The 22,326-nt window shown below is 42.2% G+C and overlaps 4 protein-coding genes across 8 annotated transcripts; 2 read left to right on the top strand and 2 right to left on the bottom strand.

Annotated features, from left to right (window-relative positions):
* The first annotated feature begins 13 nt into the window (after window positions 1-13).
* Window positions 14-2,155, top strand: TIMM8B (translocase of inner mitochondrial membrane 8 homolog B). Its single transcript, XM_036324367.1, has 2 exons — window positions 14-168; window positions 1,753-2,155. The coding sequence occupies exons 1-2, from the start codon at window positions 85-87 to the stop codon at window positions 1,918-1,920; spliced, it is 252 nt and encodes an 83-aa protein (XP_036180260.1). The 5' UTR covers window positions 14-84; the 3' UTR covers window positions 1,921-2,155.
* Window positions 2,156-2,311: 156 nt separating this feature from the next.
* On the bottom strand, window positions 2,312-15,425 carry NKAPD1 (NKAP domain containing 1). Of its 5 annotated transcripts, none has more exons than XM_036324362.1 (7): window positions 15,286-15,417; window positions 14,752-14,760; window positions 14,090-14,166; window positions 9,135-9,235; window positions 6,653-6,802; window positions 5,498-5,551; window positions 2,312-4,677 (listed from the first exon to the last, which is right to left on the bottom strand). In XM_036324362.1, the coding sequence occupies exons 3-7, from the start codon at window positions 14,156-14,158 to the stop codon at window positions 4,185-4,187; spliced, it is 867 nt and encodes a 288-aa protein (XP_036180255.1). In that variant the 5' UTR covers window positions 14,159-14,166; window positions 14,752-14,760; window positions 15,286-15,417; the 3' UTR covers window positions 2,312-4,184. The 5 variants fall into 5 exon arrangements, with proteins under 5 accessions (XP_036180255.1, XP_036180253.1, XP_036180257.1 ...); XM_036324360.1 differs by having other exon boundaries at window positions 14,752-14,880; window positions 15,286-15,382; XM_036324364.1 differs by lacking the exon at window positions 14,752-14,760 and adding an exon at window positions 13,062-13,186 and having other exon boundaries at window positions 15,286-15,344.
* Window positions 10,621-13,318, bottom strand: LOC118664071 (protein HEXIM1-like). Its single transcript, XM_036323964.1, is given in 3 exon segments — window positions 10,621-11,843; window positions 11,846-12,028; window positions 13,273-13,318. Coding segments are annotated over 3 exon segments (1,185 nt in total). The 3' UTR covers window positions 10,621-10,887.
* Window positions 15,426-15,512: 87 nt separating the features above from the next.
* Window positions 15,513-22,326, top strand: PIH1D2 (PIH1 domain containing 2). Its single transcript, XM_036324359.1, has 6 exons — window positions 15,513-15,650; window positions 16,860-17,062; window positions 17,637-17,760; window positions 18,430-18,675; window positions 19,028-19,293; window positions 21,583-22,326. The coding sequence occupies exons 2-6, from the start codon at window positions 16,886-16,888 to the stop codon at window positions 21,715-21,717; spliced, it is 948 nt and encodes a 315-aa protein (XP_036180252.1). The 5' UTR covers window positions 15,513-15,650; window positions 16,860-16,885; the 3' UTR covers window positions 21,718-22,326.

Genomic DNA, 22,326 nt, shown 5'->3' with positions numbered 1-22,326 from the left:
CGGGAATTGGGAGCCGGGAGTCAGTGTGCGGCCGCCGCACATGCGCGCACACGTGACCGGAAGTCCGGAGCCCAGAGGCGGACAATGGCGGAGCTGGGAGAGGCCGACGAAGCGGAATTGCAGCGCCTGGTGGCGGCCGAGCAGCAGAAGGCGCAGTTCACCGCACAGGTGCGGGACAGGGACCAGGGTGAAGAGAAACGCGGCTGCAGTCCAGGCCAGGCGGCCGCGGGGAGGTCGCCCGATGTCCCTGCCAGGCCCGGTTCCCTCGCAAGAGAAACGAGTCGCGGCACCCCTGCCGCTGGGGCGCGGCGGTGCCCAGGGGCCGTTAAGCAAGCCCCGTTGGGGAAAGTAGGTGTGAAGCAGAAAAGAAAGGTTTGGGCGGCGCGAGGGTCCGGGAGCCGAGCTGGGCGGCGAGCCCCCTGGGCTGACGTTCGGGAGATGCAGGTTCTAATCGTGCCTCTGCCGCTGACGCGCCACGTGCCTCCAGGCGGACACCCAGCCACTGCGCGTCTCGGTTTCGCGGTCGCCCGGTCCCTTACTGCACTGTGAGGACCAGGCGCGATAATGTATTTGGAAACGGCAGAACCTTATTGGGGGGTAATCAGCCTGCAAGAGCTGTGGAGCTCGTTCGGCCCGGAACCCGGCCCGGTGCCGCATTAGCCGCGTTACTTAGGGCTGATTACCTACCGCCTCTTCAGCGAAGGTGACAAGTCATCTTCTATTACCGCAGAAAGGATTGACTGAGTGCCTAGTTCTCAGCCTCCCCAAATAGTGAACTCTTGGTAAATGGTATTTTCCTCTCCTCTCCGCCACCCCCCCACCACCACCCTGGTTAGAAATCTTTGAGTCCTGAACGTTATGAAAGTGCATACATCTTCTGTGCCTGTATGTGCATTTTTCTGGAGAGTGGATCCATTGGATTCTCAGAAAGGTTAAGAACCCAAGAAGGGATAGATTTAGAATGGTACGGGTGCAGTGGTTTGGGGAATTAATTGGTACCATACCTTCTCAGCTTACACTGGTGCTAGTTTGGGATTTTTTTAAAAAAAAAAGGTAAGTAATCCTGCCTGAAAATTTACATTCTGATTGAGGACTTGACACAAGTAGAAAATAATAGACAGTGGCCTTCAGGCAAGTAAGAGTGCGAACTGTTTTGAAGAATTGGTGAAATCTTTAGGGAGGGCCTTCAAGAATATTGAGTCAAGTTGAGCCCTAGCCAGTGTAGCTCAGAGCCTCAGCCCTCACACAGAACGTTCGATTCCTGGTACCTGGGTTGTAGGTTTGATCCCCAGCCCAGTCGGGAATAGTGGGGGAGGCAACCCCCACTTCCAGTCTCTCTAATGGAAAAAAATATCGTCAGGTGAGGATTAACAACAAAAAAAGAGTCAAGTTGGGTATACTGTGTGGGCCTCATTGAAACCGTAGGGGTGGGGGTTAAATAAGGGAGTGCTCTGAGTAGCTAACAGAGAAACTGATGATTAAGCAAACACAGGTGACTTGATGGAAAGTATTTTGTAATTACTGAAGAGAAAAATAGAAAAAGAGAGGATAAAAAAATTGTTGCAATGTAGGGCTGAGGGTCTGGACCATATTGGGGACAGTAGGAAGTGAGGAAAGAGGAGAGCCCATGGTTTGTTGATTGAAAGAATGTTTTAATTAGGTGACAGAAAATGAAAATGGGAAGGAAATAAGAAAATTGGCAGGTAGACCTATATACAGGCCCTAATGGTTACTGCTTTTCTTTCCTCTCAGGTGCACCACTTCATGGAGCTATGTTGGGATAAATGTGTGGAAAAGCCAGGGAATCGCCTAGACTCTCGTACTGAAAATTGTCTCTCTAGCTGTGTGGACCGCTTCATTGACACTACTCTCGCCATCACCAGTCGTTTTGCCCAGATTGTACAGAAAGGAGGGCAGTAGGCCATTCCCTAGGAGAATGACAGAAGCAGCAAAGGACTTGTTATTAAGCAGATTGAAGGGCCAGTAAGGGAAAGTTGTCAACCCACTGTCAGGTCAACTTCAGGCTATTATCAAGCATGTTGGTGCTAAAAAGTAACAGATCGAAAATTCAAAAGTGAAATTTATTTATTTGGAATTCAGAAACTCCACATTGTATCACAACAATTATTCAATAAATGTGAGTTCTCCGACTCTATTTTTAAAATCCCATTTTAGGATTTAATAAGATCTCTGATTGGCAGAAACACTAGGACTGAATATGTTCCAGGGCTAGTAGTGCAAATGGTATTTAAGGGGCTGGAAGAAACATCAGAGCCTTAGCCTAAGGCAGAGAAGAAAATTTAGGGTTGAGAAAGGTGAAGAACAGAAAACAGCTTTATTGCTTATACATGACCAAGAAAAGGTAAACATGGCAAAAAACAAAACAAGCAAGATGTGTATTCATTGGGAAAGAGAAGTCTGCTACTGTGGGAGGAAGGGAAGGTCAAGACCCAAACAGAACCAACTTCCTGGAGATGCCTTGTCCCACTCACCCATTCTCCTGAGTCTGCTGAGACTCAGTACTTTTATAGCACAGAAACAATGTTTAAAACCAAAAAAAAAAGTGAACACTCCCTCCAACAAAGATTTCACTTGCTCCAAGAACAAAACTGCTTTAGGTTAAGAGGTAGTAATTATAGACTGCTCTTCCTCTCTTGGGTCCCTACTAATCCCAAAGGTAAAAATATACACCATTGAACATTGACAGTTGAGTACCAAAGTGTTAATATTTCAAATAAATAGCCCCAAAGGTAGCACCTGCTTGTAATTGGGATCAGGAACCTCTAGCCAACCATGTACTTCATGACTAAATATTTTGTGAGCAACTGTCTGTAAAGACAGATTTAGCAGAACTATAAAATTTACCACCTCGTGGAATGATGTCATAGTTATATTCTATTGCTGGTGTCCTATAATGTCATATCGCCATGAAGTATTTGCATATTACATATGGGGTTCAAAGGAAGGCCAGAGAGGTTAACTTACCTTCTCCAGACCACACAACCAATTAGTGGCAGAACCAAGACGAGTTTTCAAGCTTTTTACTCAGCCCATGAAGTGACAACTAGGAAAAACAATATGTCACTTAATCTTCTGCCATAATGAAAAAATCAATGTGTTCTGCCAGCCTTTCAGTGTTATTTTCTCATGAATTAACATGGGGATTACACATATAGCAAAAGGGAATAATATGGTCTCTGCTTAGTGCTTTAATCCAAAGGCAAGCTGGAAAAGAAGTAGATATGTCCCTGAGAAGTCTTTCATTTTGGATTTGATTCAACCTAGTTTCAGGGAAAATCTAAAGTTCATTAATAGATTTCAAAATGAACAAGGAAGACACTTAAATGGCAGATGCTGCTCTGAAGCCCGTTCAGAGCACCATTAAGTGACTGACTCCTAATTCTTCCCCATTTGTTAAGGATGTAACCGAAAAGAAGTAATTTTTGAACACAAGTCCATTTAGGCAATATACAGCAATGGAACTAGAAAACCATTTACTATCCATAAAGAATTTAAAAAGAAAAAAGGCATTTACTATCCAATTACCATGTTTATGGGTATACTGAATATAGCTACAGTCCCTGTCCAGCAGGAAAACTTAACAAAAAACGCTAGTCTCTGCTGATAACAGCTGTCTGTGGGTGTTGGTGAAATATTGGTTCTTATGCTCATTTCCCCATTAAATAAAAGACCAGACCAATGGGGCCAAAATACAGAAAGATCAAAGCACCAAGGCTGAGACAAAGTGGCACCTGCAATATAAACCAAACAAGAGCAACTGGATGTTCCCTTAGCGTACATTCCGCACAGCACTGGTTCCAATCTACCTCGTGATCCTAGCCTTCACTTTCCCCAAACTCAACATTCTAACTGGTATACCCAGGTCATTGGATTCTGCCTCCTGGGTCCTTTAATTTGCTGTATATACACTCTAGGCTAAATGTAATTAACTGCAAAAAATAATCTCTTCAAGAAACCTTCATAACAAAATACCAGATTCCCTATTAACAATAAGAGGATCAAGTTTAACAGGCCAAAATAGAAGACAAGTCTGTCAGATGTACACAGACGGCAAAGGACAACTCCACCCTCAGGCCCCCTGTGCTGCTCGAGTCATCGTCAAAGCCCCAAGGTGCAAGAGCTGTCAACATCCAAGTCAGTGGGAACTGAAGACTGTTTCTCATTTAGTCATCCTCCGAACTCTCAGCAGACCTTTCATCTGTAGCCACTTTCCAATTTGTGCGTTTGTTTGTTTTTGTCCTCTCCTGTATTTCATTGCTAACTACAGGGATACTGACTTTATCTTTTTTTTCCCTTTTGGTTTTCTTAGTGTCTCTTTCCTCAGAACTGCTGGATGCTGAGTCATCAGACTGAGAAGTGTCACTTTCTGCCTCTAAAACTAGAGCAGACTTTTTGAGAGACTTTTTCCTTGATTTTTTCTTACGCTTATGTGGTTGTTTCCTGGTACTAGAAGCCCCAGTTTCTTCTGAGAACTCGTTTGAGGAATCTGCTGTTATATCTGTGACTTCCTTTTTGCTTTTCTTCTGTTTTTTGTGTGACTTCTTTTTCTGCTTTTTTTTGTGAGATTTCTTTGATTTCTTGTGTTTGTGAGATTCATGGGTAGATGATTTTACCTGGGGAGATCTTTTTTTCCCATTGGTAATATCTTGATGATCACTAATAAAAAAGAGAAACACCTTTACTATAGAAAATAAAAATATTTTAATATTCTACATTCCAGATAAAAAGTTATGGTTAACATCTAAATTTTAAAACAGCTTTGACATAGGGTTACTATGAGACTTAATAACTCTGAGTTTTTCCTCATCTTTAAAATGAAGATAAAAATTCTAATCTGTAAAACAACACTAAAACCATTAAAAATCACTGGACTCAGGGAAAAAAAAGAGCATATTAAGATCTGCTTATCACTAGTATTAGCAACACTGGGCATTATAAAAAATATTTTTTTGCCAATCCGATAGGTAGAAAACTTTTGTTTAAAATTATATAAGAATTTTTAATTTGAAAAAATTCTAATCTGCCATACTGAATTACTGTATGGGACACTAGATATAAAGACCTAAGAGCTATACTCCTGGCCAGTGTGACTCAGTTGGTTGGGCGCCCTCTCATGCACCAAGAGGTTACCGGTTTGATTCCCAGTCAGGGCACATGCCCAGGGTTGCGGGCTTGATCCCCAGTACAGGGCATGCAGGAGGCAGCTGATGGATGTTTCTCTCCTTTCCCTTCCTCTCTCTCTCAAATCAATAAAAACATATTTTTAAAAAAAACAAGTGCTATAGATATGTCAAACATCAATCAGGGAAAGGCAAAATACCTATCACCTTCCATCTAAATTGCCAATTATTCTTTGGTTACATTTTTAATGGCAAATGTTACATGCTTTGTAAAAACTGCGCTTAAACTCAAATTACAGTTCAGACTTTGTACTAAGCTTAGTTTCTAACTTTTCCAGAAAGCCTATTTGTCTTACCTGTCTGTTTCAAATTCTTCAGGGTATAACTCTTTATAACCACTGTGACCCCATCTGTAAGATGACATTTTATTATACATATTGTTAAAGCAGTGCATATGCTTTTGAAAATTAAATCAGACAGACTTAGGAATGCATGCACACAGACATACACACAGAACAAAAAAAATAGAGATATGGTAAAGCCAACCCCACACAGCCCAGTAATCTTAGCTGGCTATTTTTCTGTGCTGCACACTATTATTTCAGACACAAAGAATTCCTTTGTCCATTTGTAAGAAAACTTGCCATTCTCTTCCTTAAGAAAACTTAGAATCTGCTCTCTTTAGCTGTGGAGTACTTCTCCAAAAACACTTCATAACATAATGTCTACCCTGATACAATTTTTTAAAAATAACTATTGAGCCCTAGCTGGTTTGGCTCAGTGGATAGAGCATCGGCCTGTGGACTGAAAGGTCCCAGGTTCAATTCCGGTCAAGGGCACATGCCCAGGTTGTGGGCTCGATCCCCAGTAGGGGGCGTGCAGGAGGCAGCCGATAAATAATTCTCATCATTGATGTTTCTATCTCTCCCTTATTCTCTGAAATCAATAAAAATATATCTTTAAAAAATAGTAATAACTATTGAAATATAATTCATAAAGTGTGCAAGTCAGTGGCTTTTAGTATAATCAGAGTTGTACAACCATCACCATTATCTTCCTTCAGAACATTTTCATCACCCCAAAAAGAAACTGCATTAGCAGTCACTCTCCATTCCTCCCTCTCCTGTAGCTCATAACAACCACTTATCTACTTTCTGTCTCTATGGCTTTGCCTATTCTAGACATATATAAATAGGATCATATAACAAATGGCCTTTTATGTCTGGCTCTTTTCACCTACCATCATATTTTCAAGGTTCATCCATATTGTAGTATGTTTTCAGTACTTTATGCCTTTTACAGCCAGATAACATTCCATTACTTGTTCCATATACCACATTTTGTTTATTCATTCGTCAGCTAATAGACATTTGGGTTTCCACTTTTTTTGCCACACTGAATAATTATGCTGTGAACATTTGTGTACAAGTTTTTGTAGAGATAATTAAGTTTGTAAAGTTCACATTCTCATGCCAAATATCATTAATGGCCACAAGAATTTAGTCACAAACCTGTCTGGCATGTTAGCTTCATAATCATATAACTTCTTGTTCCAGGATTTAGCCTTAAGAAAATCATCTTCCAGTGCCTCAGAAATTTCATTCCTTGGCCTCCAATTGTCTCTTTGACTTTCTTCATCAAAACCGTCACTACGCATCCGGCTAGATGAGGAAACAGAAGGATTTTTAGATTTAGAAGCAATCTGTGAAGCTACTTTATGAAACATCATGCACAAATCTCATTGAACAAGCTACTGGCAAGAGGGAGAAAACAACCTGATACTATTTTTTTAAATCATGTAAAAAGACATGATCTATTCCTCTCTGTAAATTTGTACAGTTGTCCAATGAAAATTTGACCATTATTACCCACCCTATTGAACTTCTGGACTGTGGTACGCTGTAGCTCACTCACTAATTCTCAACTAGGAGGGCATGCAAAGTGGGAAGCAGAGCATAATCACAGCTGGGGACATTGCAAACTATCCTAGATTCTATATATACACTCCCTTCCTGGAGAACCAGCACCTTGCTGTAGTGAGGTCACAGTAACAATGGGAATAAGTCCCTAACCCATGAGTACGTTGGGGTAGAAAATCAGTTGAAAACAATTGACTCAGCCCGTACTTACAATATCCACTAACCAGTCACTAAAGCTAGCTAATTGGTTATCAAAAATGTTTCAGGGTTCCTATGTGTCAGGTACTGTTCTAGCCACTGAGAATATAATGCAAATGAGACAATCAGAATCCCTGCCCTTAAAGAGATTGTGTTTGAAGATTTACTCACCATGAAAGGTATTAATAATAGTCCACTCAAGAAAAACAAGCTCTGGCTGGTTTGGCTCAGTGAATAGAGCATCAGCCTGCAGATGGAAGGGGCAGATGGAAGGGTCCAGGGTTCGCTTCCAGTCAAGGGTACATGCCCGGGTTGTGGACTTGATCCCCAGTAGGGGGCATGGAGGAGGCAGCCGATCAATGATTCTCTCTCATCATTGATGTTTCTCTCTCTCTCTCCCTCTCCCTTCCTCTCTGAAATCAATAAAAATATATGTATTTTTTAATTTTTTCAAAAAAGAACAATATTCTGGCCCTGGCCGGTTGGTCTGTGGTTAGATCACTGACCCACAGACAAGGGTGGTTGGTTCAATTCCGGTCAAGGGCAAGTACCTTGATTGCAGGTTCGATCCCCAGCATTGGTTAGGGTGTGTGGGGGACGCAACCAATGTGTCTCTCTCACATCGCTGTTTCTCTCTGTGTGTCTCTCCCCCTCCCTTCCACTCTCTATAAATCAATGGAAAAAATATCCTTGGGGTGAGGATTAACAAAAAACAAAAAAGAACAATATTTTGTTCCTGGAGGTACCACTGGAAACTGACCAACCAACACAAAATAAGTCATCATCTGCACTAACAGTACTTCTAAATTCTCAAAGAACCATCAGAGAAAAAACAAACTGAAAAATACATTTATTTTTATGTTGAAACTCTGCTTTCTTTACCATGGATACTCTGCATACTTTCTTGTCTAAAGCCATTTACACAAAGCCACAAACTCCACGTACTCTGCAGACACATTCACTCTCCTTAAATATCTCACTATTAACACATTGCGGACCAGTAGTTTTATTGCTAGCTTTACCCAGTGGCCAGATAAGTTTCTCTTGAACAAGTACAAAAAAAAACATTTTACATAAATGTTAAAGGCACACTTTAAAATTAAATACCCATTGCATTTTGAAGTTATTAATTAAAGGTTCTTACAAGCTAATATCTTTTTAATAACGTGATTGGCCACAAGCCTTAGAACAGAAAACACGAGAATTCTCGTGATCCATCCGCAATGTGGTAACTATTCCCATGGTGGCTTTAGAATCAGCATTACTACTTTGAGTCATTTTTCATACACACAGCTGTACACCAATAGGCACAGGAGGCCCAACAGATGTTCATAATACTCAGACATTCCTATACCACTACAGGTATGACAATTAAGCCTGCACAATCCCTTATATTAACTCTCAAATTAATAAGAAGGTAATGTGAAAGACTGTGATTTGGCGAAGATAGAGAGTAGATGGGGTAAAGAGGAGGCTTAGAGAAAAAAGTTTAAAAATTAAAAAAAGGCTGGGAGAGAGAATGAAAGACTAATAATGGAAAGGAGTATATGATCAGCTAAGCGACCATAGATACAAGTAGAAAATCTAAGATTAAAAGGTATCAGATAAGGTCAGAATCCATAGAATCCTTAATGTTTACAATTGTTCAAGGTAGACTTTTAAAATTCTCTATTGCAAATGAGTACAAAAAGTGGGACCATATGTATGATAGCCATTATTACCTTTATACTTGGGTCTAGGTTTATGAAAGAGGGAATGCTTAAGGACTCACAAAACTGAATCCATGTATCTTTAGCATACCAAAATGATTTTAAACAAAAAGTTGATGATTTTGAATAAGATGAGAATTATTTTGGTTCTCAGAGCTCCACTTCACCTTGAACTGCTGGGCAACATTTTCCTTTTGTTCCCCCGGTAAGCATCTTCCATCTGTTTCTCCAGTTCTCTTATTTTCCACATATCTGATTCCTCCTGAATCTAGATTTTTTTTTTAAAAGAAAGAAATTAAAATAAGTTACTGAAAATAACACTTTACATCACAAAAAAGTAACTAAAAATATAGACTGCACTAATTATGGGATTTTAGACTGGGTTATGATCAAGAACCTGGGAAATTCTGGTTTTTCAATGTGATTAAACAATCCAACCCAGTAAATCAAATATGTAGAATTCTGCAACAACAGAATTTTTTAACCCTTGCATAGACACACTTAGAATCTTATCAATTTTATAATTATGTTGCAATTACCAAATGATAATCCTTTATGTTTCTAAAATGCTTTATCATTTTAAATGTATCATCTCAATTGAACGTTAAGCAATCTTATGAGGAAAGCAAAGCAAGATGCCATTATTATATTCTACTGAGAAGAAACAAAAGCTCAGAAATTTTACCAAAGTCAAAAAGCTAGTAAAGACAGGCCTTTAAACTTTCAGGCTAAGTTCCTTTTCACAACATTCTAATTTTTACTAAAAACAAAATAAAAAGACATGAGAATTGCTAGGGAATTTCTAGAGAGTCAGATTACAACTGACCAAAAAATAAGAATATGTTTTATTTCTAAATCCTCCTATTGCCCTAGCCAGTTTGGCTCAATGCATAGAGCAATGGCCTGCGGACCAAAGGGTCCCAGGTTTGATTCCATTCTCAGGCATATACCTTGGCTATAGCTCCTCCCCAGTCCCAGCCCTGGTCAGGGCACGAGCAGGAGGCAACCAATCAATGTGTTTCTCTCACATCAATATTTCTCTCTGTCTTTCTCTCTCTCTTCCACTCTCTCTGAAAATCAATGGAAAAATATCCTCAGAGATGAGAATTAAAAATAATAATAATAAATAAAGTTTCATAAATTGCCTTAACAAAGTATTTAAAAATAAGTAATCCTCCTATAATATTTTGTTAAATCTGTGCTACATTATCTTTTTTAGCCACCACTTTCAAATCTAAGTTCACCTTTCAACTAGGGGTGATTTAAGGCAATTGCAGAGGCCACTTAGATAAGTTATAACCTCACTCACAATCAAATTATCAGGTGACATTAGAGTAATACCTTTTAAGATCAAACTAGGAATTACACAGTTCACCAAAGAAAACCAAACAGGGGTCCTTGGCCCTCTTTTCATTATATGTGTTCTCCTAGGTGACCTCATCTACCTACTCTCATGACCTATGTCATTCCCTATATACCAATAATCCTCAAACCAAGAATCAACATTTCTCCTTTGCTCCAAGTCTGAATTCCCAACTGTTTGGACATCCTATAAGCTCCTCACCGTCAACATCTTCAAACCAAACTAACTACATTTCCCATCATACTTGTCCCTTTCTTTTTTTTTTTTTTTTTACATTTACAAATATTAAATTTATTATAATTAGAATGAATTTAATGGTTCTCAGATTTGGCCACCTTATAGATCAGTTTGAGAGGATTTTTAACAGAAAATGCATTGTAACTTGGTCAAATTACACATAAAAAAAAACTATAAAGAAAAGTAATGCATCCCTCAGTTTCACATAATTAAAGAACAGGAGAAAGCATGCAAGCTACAGCATAGCTAAATTTACCAAACCAACCAAAGCCGGGGGGATTTTTCTCTTCTGATTATGTGTCATAAAAACGTCCCCTGTCTTATACACACATGTATATAATGTTACATTCCATCACTGTAAAAAGTCCCCTTTGTGCCTCCCCTCCAGAAAGTTTCAGTCTAGTCCCCAAACTTGGACGGCGGCGCCCGTTCTCCATCAGCTGCTGCAGGTTCTCGGCGCGCAGCCGGTCTAGCTCCAGCTCCAGCTCCCGGACGCGCGCCGTCATCGCCGCGCCCAGCTGCTTGCTTTCCAGCCGCAACCGGTTGTTCTCGTCCTCCATGTGAGAGAGACACGTCTCCAGCTCCAGGTACTCCCTGATGAGCTCCTGCTTGCTCATGTTCTGCAGGCTTTCCGCGTGGAACCGCTCGTCCCTCTCTGAGAAGTCCCGCTGCAGAAACTCGCTGCCGTCGCCGCCCATCCCGTCGCTGCCCCCATCCTCCCCACCCGCCTCTTCCATAAACTCTTCGTCGCTGGTGTCCGACTTGGCCGCAGCCCGCTTGGGGTAGAAGCCGGTTTTGAGGTCCGGCTCCTCCTGGTCGTGATCATCCATGAGGAACTGCGTGGTGTTATAGGGCGCCACCGGCTGGCCCTTGGCGAACATCTCGGCTCGAACCCTCGAAGCTCGAAGACGCTGTTTCTCGTCGAACTTTCTCTTCTCCTCCCAAGTCAGCTTGCAGTACGGCTTCCAGTGCGGCTTCTCCTTGGAAGGGCGTCGCCTGTGTTTCTTCTTGCCCAGCTGTCTCTGCTGCTGTTTCCAGAACTCCTCGCCTCCAGCGGCAGGAGCCCCCAACTTGTTGGCTTCGGAGCCATGACACGGTTGGGTGAGCGGCTCGGTCTCGGGCCTCTGTTCCCCTCCCGCTGGCGACGGGGCGGTTCCGCCAGCGGACAAGTCATCTCCATTCTGGCCCATTTCGTCCGCTTCCAGGCAGCGAGGTTCTGGACAGACCTGGGTTGGCAAAGGAGACGGCTGGGGGTCCAGGCTCCCTTCCCCTCTGGCCCTGGACGGCCCCCCGGCTGGGGGAGCGCTCTTGCTTGCCACCTACTGTCGTCCTCGGGCACGGGCTCCTCTGCGCCCAGGGGCGGGGCGGGGTTCCGCTCTTCGTGGACAGCATCAGCACCTGCACAGTTGCCAGTTTGAGGCTGGTGCTGAAACGACTGGCTCGGCCATGGCAACAAGAGTCCTCAAAGTTTGGAAAATTTTGACTGCAAGTCCTTGAAGAAAAAAGGTCTTTCTTTTCTTGAAGAAAAAAAATGCCCAACAGATTCCACCTCGGTAATTCCTACAGTGATGCCTTCAGCCGGTCCTGTCAGCAAACTCCAATTGCAACTTGGGGGAGCTCAAGTCAGTAAAGGGTTAAGTGCCGCCACGGGGATCAGCTAAGCAGGTCCAAAGGGGTGCAGCAGCAGGAACAGCCCGGAATGTACGCAGGGGGTCGCCTCAAGCCTCCCCGCAGAGCGCCCCCCACGATGGAGGAATTGGTGGGCTAGATGAGGTTAAGTCCAGTGGGTTAAACCCAGCCCCAAAGGGGTTAAAACTACCCGATGATGCTGCCTCTGAGGGGCTGGACCCACAAAGGGTTAAATCCCCTGCCGCAGAGCTCACAAGGGGTTAAGGTCCCAGAGCCACCTCCTCCCACTTCCACGGGTGTGGGTGTCGCTCCAACCCGAGCTCCCAGGTCCTTAGGCCAGGCCGAAGCCTCATCCCAGGACAAACTCATCTCCCCTTTGGCTCAATGCTCTGCTCTGCCCAGTTCTCTCTTCCTCCTGCTCCGACAGCTCTTCCGCCTCCTCCCCCTCACTGCCCCTCCCAACCTGCCTCCCCACCTGCCAACTTCCACCTGCTTACTTGTCCCTTTCTTTTGTTTCCTATCATCATCATTCTCCTAATCACCCAAGATAGTAATATTTGATTCCATAATTATCACCACCATCCAATCAGTCACCAAGTTCTTTGGATTCTATCTCCTAAATTCCTCATCTTCATCCCTACTGTCAGTGCTTTCATATGAACCCCCCTCATCATCTCTCACCTGGAAAACTGCAATTGCTTTCTAATTGGTCTCTCTACTGTTCACCCCATTTGATCTATCACCTATCCAATTAAAAAATCATATTTCTAAAATATAATCAAGTCACACTCAGCTTAAAAACATTTGATGGTTTCCCAGCCAGTGTGACTCAGTTGGTTGAGCGTTGTCCCATGCACCAGGTCACCTGTTCAATTCCCAGTCAGGGCACCTGCCCAAGTTGCAGGCTCAATCCCCAGCAGGAGGGGTGCAAGAGTCAGCCCATCCATGTTTCCCATAGATGTTTTTAGCTCTCCTTCTCCCTTCCTTCCTCTGAAATCAATAAAAACGTATTTTAAAAATAAAAATATATTTGATGGTTTATTTATTGCCTAGAGGAAAGAAATCTAATCTCCAACCACCATAATCCACACTGGCCTCATCTTCTGTCACTAGCCCCCACATTCACTACTTTCTGGATGCACACAACTTCTTGCCATTCTCCATGCACTTTCTTACTGCCATATGTTAGCACATGATTTTCTCTCTGTACAGAATGATTTTTTACACCTGGAAATCTTGAACCTGTTCATCAAGAACTAGTTCAAGCCGAAACCGGTTTGGCTCAGTGGATAGAGCGTCGGCCTGCGGACTGAAAGGTCCCAGGTTCGATTCCAGTCAAGGGCATGGACCTGGGTTGCGGGCACATCCCCAGTAGGAGATGTGCAGGAGGCAACTGATCGATGTTTCTCTCTCATCGATGTTTCTAACTCTCTATCTCTCTCCCTTCCTCTCTGTAAAAAATCAATAAAATATTTTTTTTTTATTGCTTAAAGTATTACAAAGGGTATTACATATGTGTCCATTTTATCCCCCCGCCCTAGACAGTCCCCTAGCCTCCCCTATCCCCCAATGTCTTATGTCCACTGGTTATGCTTCTATGCATGCAAAAAATCAATAAAATATATTTAAAAAAAAAAAAAAAGAACTAGTTCAAATATCAGTGCCTCAAATACCACCCATTCTGAGAAGCCTTTCCTAATTCCCCAAGGCAGATTTCATTATTCCTTCCTTAGTGCACTAAAACATTTTACATGTCTCTGTTTAGTAATTATCAAACTATATGGCAATTATCTATTTTATTCATCTTTGTATCTCCCAACAGTACCAAAATGACGCCTGCCACGCTGTGTGCCCTCATTAAGTGTTGAGGGGTAACAGGGTTGTCCCTCTCACCTTATTGTGAGCATCTGTATGCCGGATGACATTCCTTAGGAGGACTTTCCCCAGTGGAACCCGGGACATTCTTCAATCTGAAATGAATCAATACACATTTAAAAATAAAAATTCCCTTTATTACCTTATATTTTTATTATAATACTATAAAGAAGCATGAGGTAAAGAAAAGATCACTTAGAACTCAGAAGTCTTGGGTAATAGTTTTTTCTTCAGCATCAAAAGGGGGAAATTCCTGATCACAGAAATAGGAGGATGAAAGGAGATAGTGCACAATGGAATTCTTTGGAATGACACTATTTACTCCTCAAAATAACTCTGTGTTGTATGTGAGTATCTTCATTTCTAATTAGTAGATAAAATTCCCTTAAAGCCGTAACTTATCTCAGGCCACACAGTCCAATGCAAACGAGGTCCAGGTTAAAAATCAACTCTCCAATCTCACAGTTAGTTGGCGATGAAGCTATTATCTGGATGTGAGACTATCGGGGGCCACAAATGTCAACAGTAACAAAAACATCCAATACAGAGACGCCCTAATTCCTCCACTCGGGGAAAGTTTACTTTCTACTTTGTAGAGAAGCCTCCAAAAAAACAGACGACAGGGCTACTCCCTGTGTGGCTAGCAGGGGCTTTGTGCGACCACCCCACCGCTCACTCACCCCTCGATCCTGAGGAAATCGGGCATCTTGTTAGTGTGAGACGAAGAACCACTCCATTACAAGATCTCCTCCGACCCAGGCGGCCCAGGAGTCAGGGCTCAAAGGCAGCTCTGCAGCTTCACCCGAGTCCTTGGTGAAAACGCAGCCTTCCCACCGGTTATTCTGCCCTCGCCCGCGCCCCGGGCCCCGGCGGCCTTTCGCTCGGGCCGGACCCACGCCCGGGACCCGTGCGGCCGGAGGCCGGGGCTGCGCCGGCGCGGAGGCCGGGCGCCCGGGGCGGCTGGGGCATTCCCCGCTCACGCTCCTCGGGGGTGGGCCCGGGGACGGGGTCTCGCTCCCAAGGGGGACGCTGTGGGCTGGGCCCCAAGAAGTATCTAAAGTGCCTCAAGGGGGAGCTGAGGCTTCCAAGGGGAAGACAGAGAAAACACCCCCATCTTTGTCACCGGGACCCCCGCTCCCCAGCGGCCAAAAAGCTCCCGGTAACCTTCCCTCCACACGCCCTCCCCACACAAACACACACAAACACACCCATACCGTGCACCGCGGCCTCGCGTGGCGGGGGTGGGGGAAGGAAGAGGACTGGGAGAATAGGGAGCGAGCTTCCCGTTCAGGCCGGAAGTCGTGCTCCCGGGAAATCCTTCCCACCCACAGGAGCTCGGAGACGTCCACAGGGAGGGTTTCCAGGCCTCTCCAGAGGTCGACCGGTGCCGAAGGGCGGCGGGCGCCTTCCTGGAGAAGGGGGTCGGGCTCCGCTGGGAAGCGAGGTCCGCGGCGGAACGGGGAGACTCCGGAACTGGAAGTGGAAGGACCTTCTGCCGGGAGCTCTCCGGACTCAATTAGGTGCTACCCAGTCTGGTTACCCTGGTAACAGGAGTCGCGGTTTGTCAAGAAACGGAGAGGTGGGTTCGCAGACCTCTGGACTGGTTGCCCATTCGTTAAGTTTCCCTTTAGTCTCACCCTAATGTAGTGTTCGAAGAAGCCAAACCTCCTCCTCCTCACTCGGTGGGTGCTCTGGGACTCCTTTTAGTTGGGGAGGAAGGTGCGAGGGAACTTGTCTGAAGACAGAGAGGATATTATTACTGTCACATAGCACTGACCGAGTGTTCCAGCCTCTCTACATTAGCTTCCTTAATCCTCACCGTAACCCCAGGAGATTGGTGCTATCGTCTTCATCTTGAGGAGAATAAACTGAGGCACAGACATACATTAATTGCTCATGGTCACACAGCCAGTTAGTGAGAGAGCTAAGATTGGAATCTAGGCAGAGTCCATGCCTTTTTTTTTTTTTTTTTTATGTTTTTATTGATTTCAGAGAGACAGGAAGGAGGAGGGAGGGAGAGAACCATCGACGTGAGAGAGAAATGTTTATCAGCCGCCTCCTGCCTGTGTACTAACGGAGAATCGAACCTACAACCTTTTGGTTTTTTGAGGGTTTTTTAAAAATATATTTTTATTGATTTCAGAGGGGACGGGAGGAGAGATAGAAACATTATGAGAGAGAATCATCGATGGGCTGCCGCCCGCACGCCCCCTACTGGGGATCGAGCCAGCAACCCGGGCATGTGCCCTTTGACTGGAACCGAACCCGAGACCCTTGAGTCCACAGGCCGAGGCTCTATCCACTGAGCCAACCCAGCTAGGGCCCTGCAACCTTTTGGTGCCTGGGACACTACTCAATCAACTGACGCACGCCAGCCAGGGCAAGTCCATGCTTTTAACTACTAAGCTATGCTGAGGATTGAGGAAGTCTGGCAATTTCCAGACTGGTTCCGGCACCAGTCAACCAAAACCCAGGTGCTGGAAAAGGGAAACTACCTAGACACACAGACTTCAGTGAGTACTCTGGCTCCTCAGGGCTTGTAAGGGTCTAGGGGAGGTAAGGCCGTATGATCTGAGAGGACAGCTTGAGATAAATTCTAAAAAGTGATACTAGGTAATTCAAGAATAAGGAAAAGATAAAGTGGCGCTGATCCACGGTGTTTTAGGAACAGTTAAGGATAACAGCTAACTCCACCAAAACAATTCCTGACCTGCTCCTCCACTCCCAAAAGAAGAAATGAATCAACAGCTACACAGATTATTTTTACTTAAGTCATGTCTTTCCTCAGACTTAAGAGGCCTATTCACCTCAATCATGGAGTCATCCTCAAACGGTCTGCTTACCCAAATTACTCAATTCTGGAACCTACTAGATGATCTGGCTGAAAGTAACCCTGAGAGCTACAAGAACTTCATTCAACAGCAGCTGAAAGAGGGCAAACAGCTTTGTGCTGCCCCAGAACCACAGCTCTGTCTACAAACAAGAATCCTGGTACGTAGAGTTGGTGCCCTTGGATGGAAGGTCCTGAATGAAATGATCCTGCAATAACCAGAGAATAGCTTGCCTCTAGCTATTGTTACTTTAACACTGACGGAAACTGCCACTCTAAATGGAAAGTGAAATGTAATGCAGAAGATTGCATTGAAGGAGTAAAAATGGGAAGTTCATATTTTATATATTTTGGAGATATCAAAATGAGCCATTTTTTGGCTAGAATGAAAATAAAAGTAATGTAATGATTTAATACAGAATCATAGAATTGGAGATTTTTCAAATAAAGAGAGCTTGGCGGGGGAGAAAGTGGTGAAAGACGGTAGAAAAAAAAAGGAACAGCTGCTTAGATCAATTCCCCCTACCTTCTCCCAATTCCTCTGGGAGTAGTAACTGGATTCTTGATGAAGAGCTTTGGGAAAATCAGGTAACAGTATAATTTCTCAAACACAGTTTTAATACAAGTAATAACTTACTTGGAGCCTAAAATTATCACTCTTCAAATTCTGTGAGGTGTTGCTTTTAGGAAATTATTTTGAAATATATTTGATATGCAAAATTATTTGATTTCTAGAAACCTAAAGAAAAAACACTTTTTATCAACCTATGTCAATGGAAAAGGATTCCAGCTCCCCAATCAGTCACTCATCCAGTACCTCTGAGTGTTGGCAGACCAGAAGATATGTCTGAAACATCAGGTACATAGAATTATGGGACAGAAAACACATTTAAAAAATATTATTGGGAATGGCATGAACCAGATTTTACTTGGTAAAAGACAATACATGTAAAATATTTTATTTGGTTATAATGTAGCTAATGACTAATAAATATACCTTTATATAAAATGAATACTGTTGCCTGGCCAGCATAGCTCAGTGGTTGAGCATTGACCTATGAACCAGGAGGTCATGGTTCCATTCCGGTCAGGGCACATGCCTGGGTTGCAGGCTCAATCCCCAGTGTGGGGTGTGAAGGAGGCAGCTGATCAATGATTCTCTCTCATCACTGATGTTTATATATGTCTCTCCCACTTCCTTCCTCTTTGAAATCAATAAAAATATATTTAGAAAAAAACAAAGCTACTCATTTAAAAAGTTTTTATTACTGTTTGCCTAATAATATAAACTGTTTTTAACCCATATAAAATGCCAAGAAATGCCCTCATTGAAATTTTGTACATAGCATCTTTATGATTGCTTCTGAAAACTTTAAGAATAGAATTTATACCTTCTAGGTTTATCAGGATTATGGCTTAATATATTACCTGACAATATCATTAGTGAAACAGGTTGTCTTCATTTCACACCCTCTGAATCTCACGCACAAATGTTTATCTTTTTTTCTTTTCTTTTTTACACATGCAGATGTTTACACGGTCATCGATGTTGCCTACAATCCTGATGTTCTCCAGGCAGCAGAAAAGGACCAAGTGAAAAAAGATCAGTTAATACAGATGGCCATGAAATGCATTGAGGAACAACTCCAGGTCACTCTCTCACACGTTTACCATATTACCAAATTTAAAATAAAAGGAAGCATTCAAAGGATGAAACAAAACCTGATGGGAATCCAAACTGGCCCCACAGATTTAAAAGAGAAAATGAGAAAAGGTAAGTTAATGAATGTAAATGGAAAATTATACTGATTTAAAATTTTTGTATCCTGTGTGCATTTTGCAAACTGGAAATCTCAATTTTAAAAGATGAATAACTTAAAATAGAAAAAGATAAAGATTAGATATTAGAAATATTAGCATGTCCTTAAAGATTTTTAAATCCTGCAAACTTTTAAATCTTTTTGGTTTAAGATTCTTTTAAGATTCCCAAACTCAATTAGCTGCAGCTTTATCTGCCATCTTGGCTAGCACTACATATATTGCAGCTAGTACCCTGATAGTACTGATAGTTGTTTATGTTGTTGATTAATTTTGTGATTTTATCCCCCCCTTTTTGTTCCATAAAGAACCAACCCTTGAGCAGATAAGAAGCAGTACTCTGAGCGATTCAGATCACTTCCCTCAACTTTTACTACCAAAAGACCAAGTTTCAAGCAAAAAGGGGTGCCTGATAGAAGAGATTTCCAGTACAGAGATCCAGGTGGAGATGAAGAGACCAGCCTATGAATTAAAAATTGTGGCAGATCAGAATGAGAAACCACTGAAAATTGAATTAAAAGTTGAATTACCTGGTATTAATTCAGTATCTCTCTGTGACCTTAGTGTTTCTGAGGTAAGTTGCATAGATACTATTGTAAATGTTTATCAGTCAAGTCACTACGTTATGCTGTAGTAGCTAACTCCACAATCGCAGGAACTTACAGTAATTTGCTCAGGTTACATGTCAGGTAGGCCTGCTCTGCTCAACAACCTTTTTTTTTGTTGTTGTTAATCCTCACCCAAGGATATTTTTCCATTGATTTTTTTAGAGAGAGTGAAAAGGAGGGGGAGACAGGGAGAAACATTGATGTAAGAGAGACACATGGATTGGTTGCCTCCGCATGCGCCCTGACCAGGGCTGGGGATGGAGCCTGCAACAGCAGCAGGTGCCCTTAACCAGAATCGAACCTGGGATCGTTCAGTCCGAGGGCTAACACTCTATCCACTGAGTGAAACTGGCTAGGGCTCTGCTTGATAGATCTTACACATTTTAAGATACAGATGAAGAAGCAATTCCTATCTGGCCTATTTCATTCTCCTGGCAGAGGAAAAGAGAAATGGCCAAACCATGCAATGGATCCTAAAACTTCCTCTCAGACATGGTACATATCACTTTTATTCACATCCTATTGGCTAAAGTAAGTCACTCGGCCAAGTCCTACATTGATAGGGCAGGGAAGACTATTCTCAAGAGTCGTCACAGGGATATCCATATAATCCCCTTTCAGAGTTCAAATAATTGGCAACAATCCCATAGTCTACCACAGTCCACTCACTTCCTCACAAATATGTCTATCTTTCCCCAAGAAAGACACCTCCAATTTTAGTATCAGACTCCAAAGTACAGGATTTTGCCATCATAGTCTGCATTTTGCGCCTCTTGAACCAGACCTATGAATTGCAAGCACGTTATCTGTTCCCATAATCCCATACAAAGTTAAATGGGGAGAAGATAGCCACTATTAACAGTCTCAATTCAGGAATGGTAAAAATATGAGGCCCACAGCAGTTACTGGTACACAGCAATGCTGACATCCTGGTAGAAGGTATTTTGAGGGTCTCTTTATCTGCATGTAGAGGATGTTCTCGCTTTAGGGCCATTACGGATACCTGTATTGCCTAGCCCTGTGGTCGGCAAACTGCGGCTCACGACCCACATGTGGCTCTTTGGCCCCTTGAGTGTGGCTCTTCCTAAGCCTTAGGATACCCTAATTAAGTTAATAACAATGTACCTACCTATATAATTTAAGTTTAAAAAATTTGGCTCTCAAAAGGAATTTCAACTGTTGTACTGTTGATATTTGGCTCCGCTGACTAATGAGTTTGCCGACCACTGGCCTAGCCCCATTGTTTTCCATTACCTTCAGTTCCATTATTTGGGAGGTTCATGTAGAATGGACAGTGTAGAATATGCCGTCCTTAGATACTGAGCAATTTACTCAGCCTGCTTCATACCCATAGAATGTTTGGGGCCCAAAGATTATTTTTAATTAATTTTAGTCCAGGTTGGTAATATTTAATTCCACTCAGTGCTATACCCAACAAGTCTTTTTTAGACATGTCCATTTCCCAATGGCTTGTCCTTTTTTACTTAATAGCTGTCATTTGAGTCAAATGTAAGGATTTATTGAGATCCACCTTAACCCAGGTAGAAATTTTAACAAAAGTGTAAAGATTTGTGATTTAGTCTTTGCCTCTAGGCATTTTAATCAGCCTTCATTGGTTAAAAAATAATAATAATAATAATAACCTCAATTTTATCCTTTACTGGTTGAAAAAAAAATTATTTGCATTTCTGTCAAGTCTTAGAACTTCTTGGCTCTGTATATTCCCTTTCAACTCTGCAAACTGGTGAATTCTAGTCTTAAGTTCATCTCTTTTTGTCATACCTTGTTAAACGTAGCCCATAAAACCAATGCATGCCACCAAAATTTTATTTTACCACTTCTTTACCTAAAGTCACAAATTTACTAGGTAATTTGTCTTCCAAATTACAGTGATAGTTTTACTAAGGGCTTTATCACTATAAAACATGGGTCAACCATCTTTCCAGTCTCATGTTTCCTTGCTGTTTGCTGTCTGCCCCAAAATAAATTCATGTAATTTGGGATGACAACACCCATCTTCTGGTATTGCTCAGTTAACTTTTGATGTATTCGACAGCAATAACAAATCTCAAAAGCTCAGGGATTTACAACAGTAACGTTATTGCCCACTGCAAGTTAATGGCAATAAGTTGGGATCCTCTTCTTATGGAAAAGGAGTAAATAACGGAGAACAGAAATCCAACAACACTCATTTTAATCAGGAAATGCTTTCCTATTTTTATCTTTTAACATCTCTCTTGGTTTATTATTCTTAGAATGATTTATTGATTGAGGTCTCTGAGAAGTACAGATTGCATCTGAATCTTCCAGAATCTGTGGATACTGAAATGACTACAGCAAAATTTATCAAAGAGAAAGCTACATTGATCATCACAATGCCATTGGTGTAAGTCAAGAGCATTATTTGTTTTGGGTTTTCATTGCTGAAGTGATGTGAATTATAGGACCTTCATTATGGGTGAATCTTAAACACTAGTTTCCCGTTTTCTAAGAGTTCCTTTTAATGGAATGAGGTTTTCTCAACTGTTCTTTAAAAAAAAACAAAACACCTCAGTTTCTCCTTCTCAAAAAAACTTGGCATCAAGCAACAATTACTAAAAATAGTATTGCCATGATATACTTTTTTTGAAGATATCTTAATACCATTTGGGAAAATTTTGTTTCCAAGTAACATGTGAGAATTCTGTTTACTGGTTGAAAAAAAAATTGTCTCTAGTAAATTTTTGCATCAGAAACAAAACCCAGACTGTGCATGTTTTTTATTATCAAGAGGGATATAGTAGTAAAGTTTCCTCCAGCAATAACGATACAAGGCCAATTTAAGAATATGCAAACCTATGGTTCTGTGAACCTCTGTACTTCCATAAAACAGCTCTAGCAGGAATCCAAGCTACCCAGGCAGGACTTTTAATAGCACATACGGACTTTCCTTTGGATTAGTAATTGGACGTTATTGCACATAAGATGCAAAATACATCCAACTCTATTTTAAGAAAAAG

This window comes from Myotis myotis, unplaced genomic scaffold (genome assembly GCF_014108235.1).
Source record: "Myotis myotis isolate mMyoMyo1 unplaced genomic scaffold, mMyoMyo1.p scaffold_m19_p_10, whole genome shotgun sequence".
Lineage (NCBI taxonomy): Eukaryota > Metazoa > Chordata > Mammalia > Chiroptera > Vespertilionidae > Myotis > Myotis myotis.
The sequence above is the reverse complement of the archived record's forward strand: the minus strand, read 5'-3'. Positions and strand labels throughout refer to the sequence as shown.

Bases quoted from the DNA above. Each gene is read 5' to 3' on its own strand.
- TIMM8B (XM_036324367.1), top strand. From the start codon at position 85: ATGGCGGAGCTGGGAGAGGCCGACGAAGCGGAATTGCAGCGCCTGGTG. The intron at 169-1,752 runs GTGCGGGACAGG...CTTTCCTCTCAG, and splicing joins AGGCGCAGTTCACCGCACAG to GTGCACCACTTCATGGAGCT.
- PIH1D2 (XM_036324359.1), top strand. From the start codon at position 16,886: ATGGAGTCATCCTCAAACGGTCTGCTTACCCAAATTACTCAATTCTGG. The intron at 17,063-17,636 runs GTACGTAGAGTT...TTTGATTTCTAG, and splicing joins GTCTACAAACAAGAATCCTG to AAACCTAAAGAAAAAACACT. The intron at 18,676-19,027 runs GTAAGTTAATGA...TGTTCCATAAAG, and splicing joins AAAAGAGAAAATGAGAAAAG to AACCAACCCTTGAGCAGATA.
- NKAPD1 (XM_036324361.1), bottom strand. From the start codon at position 14,158: ATGTCCCGGGTTCCACTGGGGAAAGTCCTCCTAAGGAATGTCATCCGG. The intron at 6,803-9,134 runs GTGAAGTGGAGC...TTCCTCATCTAG, and splicing joins ATGTTGCCCAGCAGTTCAAG to CCGGATGCGTAGTGACGGTT. The intron at 5,552-6,652 runs GTTTGTGACTAA...GTCATCTTACAG, and splicing joins GAAGCTAACATGCCAGACAG to ATGGGGTCACAGTGGTTATA.